At 51.6% G+C, this 6000-nt stretch overlaps 1 protein-coding gene across 1 annotated transcript in view; it reads left to right on the top strand.

Moving 5' to 3' along the window:
- dpys (dihydropyrimidinase) overlaps positions 1-4112 on the top strand; it is a 165089-nt gene extending 160977 nt beyond the window's left edge. The window contains exons 9-10 of the mRNA XM_085993399.1: positions 1811-1931; positions 3029-4112. Of these exons, the coding sequence (XP_085849525.1) occupies positions 1811-1931; positions 3029-3060 (153 nt within the window). The 3' untranslated portion in view covers positions 3061-4112. The remainder of the gene's footprint in view (positions 1-1810; positions 1932-3028) is intronic.
- The last annotated feature ends 1888 nt before the right edge of the window (positions 4113-6000 follow it).

The raw sequence follows: 6000 nt of genomic DNA on the forward strand, positions 1-6000 counted from the left end.
GATTCCAGGGGAATCAAGGGATATGAAGTTCGGTGAGTCGGCGGGGAGGCAGCAGAAGCAGCGATGGAGGCCACGACGACCTGCTGTAGCACGGCGGCCAGCAGCTCCTCGGCGGGAGGCTCGGAGGTCGAACCGGTAGGAGGCCAGGCGGCCAGCCGACCGAGGGCGGGAAAAGCAGGCCCTGGAAGGTCGGACACCGCGGGAAGCTCGGAGGTCAGACCGGGTGGAAGGATAGCCAGGGAGAAGCAGGCCCTGGGACATCGGTACCACGGCAGCTGAAGATTGTCGGGCAGGAGTGCGGGAAAGGCGGATCGAGGCGAGAGCGGACCCTATTGTGATGGCGCCGATGAAGATGGCTGCCGTCCTTGCGGGCTCCGTGCATGGGAGGGAAAGCAATGAGTGAGGATGACATAAAAAACCTGCAAAAGGACATAGACAGGCTAAGTGAGTGGGCAGAGATTTGGCAGATGCAATATAATGTTGAAAAGTGTGAGGTTATGCACTTTGGCAGAAAAAATCAAAGAGCAAGTTATTATCTAAATGGAGAGAAACTGCAAAGTGCTACAGTACAAAGGGATTTGGGGGTCCTGGTGCATGAAACACAAAAAGTTAGTATGCAGGTGATCAGGAAGGCCAATGGAATCTTGGCTTTTATTGCAAGGGGGATGGAGTATAAAAACAGGGAAGTCTTGCTGCAGTTATACAGGGTATTGGTGAGGCCACACCTGGAATACTGCGTGCAGTTTTGGTTTCCATATTTAAGAAAAGATATACTTGCTCTCGAGGCGGTTCAGAGAAGGTTCACTCGGTTGATTCCGGAGGTGAGGGGGTTGACGTATGAGGAAAGGTTGAATAGGTTGGGACTCTACTCATTGGAGTTCAGAAGAATGAGAGGCGATCTTATCGAAACATATAAGATTGTGAGGGAGCTTGATCGGGTGGATGCGGGGAGGATGTTTCCACTGATGGGTGAGACTAGAACTAGGGGGCATAATCTAAGAATAAGGGGCTGCCCTTTCAAAACTGAGATGAGGAGAAACTTCTTCACTCAGAGGGTAGTAAATCTATGGAATTTGCTACCCCAGAGAGCTGTGGAAGCTGCAACATTAAATAATTTTAAAATGGAGATAGACAGTTTCCTAGCAGATAAGGGAATTAGGGGTTACGGGGAGAGGGCAGGGAAGTGAACGTGAGTCTAGATTCGGATCAGCCATGATCCTATTGAATGGCGGAGCAGGCCCGAGGGGCCGTATGGCCTACTCCTGCTCCTACTTCTTATGTTCTTATGTTATACCAGGCAGCTAAGTGTCCTTGCTGCTTGGTGCGCTCGGCTCGTTAAGAAAAAAGCATTTCACTGACTGGATTTCACTTGTTGTATTTGGTTATGTGACAAATAAAATTGAAATTGAAATTGGGTGGGAAAGTGGAGTTGAGCTCAATGATCAGCCATGATCTTATTGAATGGTGGAGCAGGCTCGAGGAGTCGTATGGCCTACTCCTGCTCCTATTTCTTATGTTCTTATATTCTTTGTCCCCGGGTGCGCTGAGGCTCGCACGCACCATATCCACCTCCACCACCCCCCCCAAGCCCTTTAAAATCGGGGTCTTAGAGACACTGGGAGGATGGCTAATGCTGCTGTGCTACATTTGATTTGGGAGAGCTTGATGCTACAAATCAGTAACAAATGTTTCATTCTGCAGCGCTGACTCCTTCACTTTGATAAGCATAAGATTCCCCTCTTCACTAAAATAAACCTTTAAAAATAACAGTAAATGTGCTACCATGTTAATCGGTATTTTTAAAATACAGGTTTGTCAGCCCACACCAGTACAAAGAGAGCCATACCAGGGAGAAATAATGCCACAGTGTCCAGCTGGCACCCCCCACCACGGTGGAAGGGACATGCAGCCGTCAACGTTTACCCTTTCAGGTATGTATTACCATAGCAATTCTCCAAAAAGTTCCCACTGCCTGGGTCACAAAGGACTCCTGTCAAAGTAATTGTATTTTGAGTTGGCCTTAATCTTATTGGGCCATAAGCCAGGGTAAATCAATAGTTGGGAGGAGACCAAACTGCAAGAAAGTTGTTCAACTGCTTCATTCACAATGTGCGCTGCTACACAAGCTCTTAATCAGAAACCCCTAGACACCCACAGATGTGGTGTGTATTTGTTTGTGAGCATGTGAAACATATTTCCCAAGTTCCTATTTTTTGTTGGGTAAGGGTATCAAGAGATATGGAGCAAAGGCAGGTAAATGGAAGCGAGGCACAGGCTAGCCATGATCTCATTGAATGGCGGAGCAGGCTCAAGGGGCTGAATGGCCTACTTCTGCTCCTGCTCCTGTGTTCTTTTCCTCCTTTTTCTCATGTAAATGTGCTTCACTGCTCCCCTAAAGATGATGATTCATGCTTTGGTATGGCTCCACACCACCCTGCATCCTATTTATCATGTGTGAGTCCAAACAATTATGTTGGCAAGGTATGCAAATACAGGGGCATCACAGCCAAGCCCATTGATGTCCTTACCCAGCATCTGTACTCAAGCCCTTCCACCAGGGGTCACTGGATAGCTACACACTAGTTTCTGTTTCTGTTCCTGAATGGGCGCCTGCACACATAGACACTAACAAGTCTGTGAAGTGAATTGGACATTGTATTAAATGCCTACATAATCAAATAGAACAGTTTATATCACATATGTTGCTACCATATCCATGAAATATTTGCTGTATTTAGTGAGAGCGACATCCCAATGGACAAGAAATGTACCAGAGCTACTCTAGAAACAGTAAATTTTATTTTCATTTAACATTAAAATTTGTATCTAATTTTGAATTGTATTTACCTAATGTGAGGTATAAACAGAGTGCACCTATGGGCAGTGGGCAAGGCTTACAAATCAATGTAGATTTTAAATTGTATTCAAAACTCATCCACGTTTTGAATAACATATCATACACACTGCACAGAATGCTGGATGTCTCTAAAGGTCATCAAAGAGCTTTTCCACTTCCTGTTCTCCCCAGGTGAGCCTGTTAAAGAGAGTCCTCAGAACTAGCAGAGAAGACGCGTCACTGCATCACCGGGTGGCAAGTCGAACATCCTTTTCTGACCAGCTTGCTTATTCTGAAGAGGTCACGCTCAGCGAACAAGATTTTTACTCACGCATTGAATTTTTATTTCCAATTGCATGAGAAGTACACATATTAGAAACATATACTGACCTTGGAGAGGGTGCAGCACAGATTCACCAGAATGATAGCAGGGCTCAAAGGGTTACATTATTAGGATAGGTTGCACTTGGCTTCCATTCCCTTGAATATAGAAGATTAAGTGGTGATGTAATTTGAGGTGTTTGAGATGATTAAAGGAATTAATTGGGTAGACAGAGAGAAACTATTTCCTCTGGTAGGGGCATAACTTTAAAATTAGAGCTAGGCTGTTCAAAGGTGATGTCAGAAAGCACTTCTTCACATAAAGTGTAGTGGAAATCTGGAACTCTCTCCCCAAAAAAACCCATTGAGGCTGGGGCAATTGGAAATTTTAAACTGAGATTGATAGGTTTTTGTTAGGCAAGGGTATTAAGGGTTACGGAACCAAGGCGGATAGATGGAGCAAAGATACAGATCAGCCATGATCTCATTGAATGGTGGAACAGGCTGGAGGGGCTGAGTGGCCTCCTCCTGTTCCGATGCTCCTGAGCCATTGCAAGGGGTTGAATCTAGCGATGCATCATAGACATAGTTTTGATGGTACTGTATGGGTGTTAAGACATTGGCCCAGAATTTGCTGGAGCGGGGCATCTCGTAGCCTGCTCTGTTAATTAGACTATTATCCTCGCCCTTCAGCTCCAAGGTTTTTTCTCCTGCCTGTAAGTTGCAGGAAGTGCGAGCTGATAACGGCATGGCGAGGGTTACAGGGCATCTGGGACCTTAGTGAATGATAGGATCAGCATTGTATCTCAGTCTATCTCCAAAACCAACATTGAAAGATTGAGAAAAGAATAGAATTAGCGGGGAATTTTAACCTTTGCACTTACCTCCTGGGTCCAGGACCCCTGTCTCACCCACTCCGGTGACCGACCCCCCCCCCCCACCCCCACAAGGCTTCTACTCACACTCCACCCCCCCAACCCCCCGCTCCTCCCCCACCTACCTGTGCCCCTCGAGACCTGCGATCTCTGCCTGCCCGCCCCCTCCCGCTCCTCCAGGCCACTGATTTGTTTCACGATCACCCCCTGCTCCTCCAGGCCAACCACAGTATTTTCACAAATCCCCCCCCCCACACACTCCTCCAGGCCGACCCCGATCTGTTCGCAATTCCCCCCCGCACTCCTCCAGGCCGACCCCGATGTTTTCACAATTCCCCCCTGCACTCCTCCAGGCCGACCCCGATGTTTTCACAATTCCCCCCCCACCCCCGGCACACTCCTCCAGGCCAACCCCGATCTTTTCACAATTCTGCCCCCCCCCCCACTCCTCCAGGCTGACCCCGATCTTTTCACAATTCCCCACCCCCCACTCCTCCAGGCCGACCCCGATCTTTTCACAATTCCCCCCCCCCCCCCCACTCCTCCAGGTCGACCCCGATCTTTTCACAATTCCCCACCCCCCACTCCTCCAGGCCGACCCCGATCTTTTCACAATTCCCCCCCCCCCCCCCCCACTCCTCCAGGCCGACCCCGATCTTTTCACAATTCCCCCCCCCCACTCCTCCAGGTCGACCCCGATTTTTTCACAATTCCCCCCCCACCCCCCACTCCTCCAGGTCGACCCCGGACTTTTCACAATTCCCCACCCCCCACTCCTCCAGGTCGACCCCGATCTTTTCACAATTCCCCCCCCCCCACTCCTCCGGGCCGACCCCGATCTTTTCACAATTATCCCCCCTCCCCACTCCTCCAGGCCGACCCCGATCTTTTCACAATTCCCCCCCCCCCGCGCACTCCTGCAGGCCAACCCCTGTCTTTTTGCAATTCCCCCCCCCGCCCCCACTCCTCCAGGCCGACCCCGATCTTTTCACAATTCCCCCCCCCCACTCCTCCAGGTCGACCCCGATCTTTTCACAATTCCCCCCCCCCCCCCCACTCCTCCAGGTCGACCCCGATCTTTTCACAATTCCCCACCCCCCACTCCTCCAGGTCGACCCCGATCTTTTCACAATTCCCCCCCCCCCACTCCTCCGGGCCGACCCCGATCTTTTCACAATTATCCCCCCTCCCCACTCCTCCAGGCCGACCCCGATCTTTTCACAATTCCCCCCCCCACCCCCCCCCCCGCACTCCTGCAGGCCAACCCCTGTCTTTTTGCAATTCCCCCACTCCTCCAGGCCACCCCCAATCTGTTTGCAATTCCACCCCCCACCCACACTCCTCCAGGCCGACCCCGATCTTTTCACAATTCCCCACCCCCACTCCTCCAGGCCGACCCCGATCTTTTCACAATTCCCCACCCCCACTCCTCCAGGCCGACCCCGATCTTTTCACAATTCCCCACCCCCACTCCTCCAGGCCGACCCCGATCTTTTCACAATTATCCCCCCCTCCTCCAGGCCGACCCCGATCTTTTCACAATTCCCCCCCCCACCCCCCCCCCGCACTCCTGCAGGCCAACCCCTGTCTTTTTGCAATTCCCCCCCCCCGCCCCCACTCCTCCAGGCCACCCCCAATCTGTTTGCAATTCCACCCCCCACCCCCACTCCTCCAGGCCGACCCCGATCTTTTCACAATTCCCCACCCCCACTCCTCCAGGCCGACCCCGATCTTTTCACAATTCCCCACCCCCACTCCTCCAGGCCGACCCCGATCTTTTCACAATTATCCCCCCCTCCTCCAGGCCGACCCCGATCTTTTCACAATTCCCCCCCCCACCCCCCCCCGCACTCCTGCAGGCCAACCCCTGTCTTTTTGCAATTCCCCCCCCCCGCCCCCACTCCTCCAGGCCACCCCCAATCTGTTTGCAATTCCACCCCCCACCCCCACTCCTCCAAGCCAACCCTG

The sequence above is a fragment of the Somniosus microcephalus genome, chromosome 7, assembly GCF_052327205.1.
Source record: "Somniosus microcephalus isolate GS21.2 chromosome 7, FLI_Smic_1.0, whole genome shotgun sequence".
NCBI classification, from domain to species: Eukaryota; Metazoa; Chordata; class Chondrichthyes; order Squaliformes; family Somniosidae; genus Somniosus; species Somniosus microcephalus.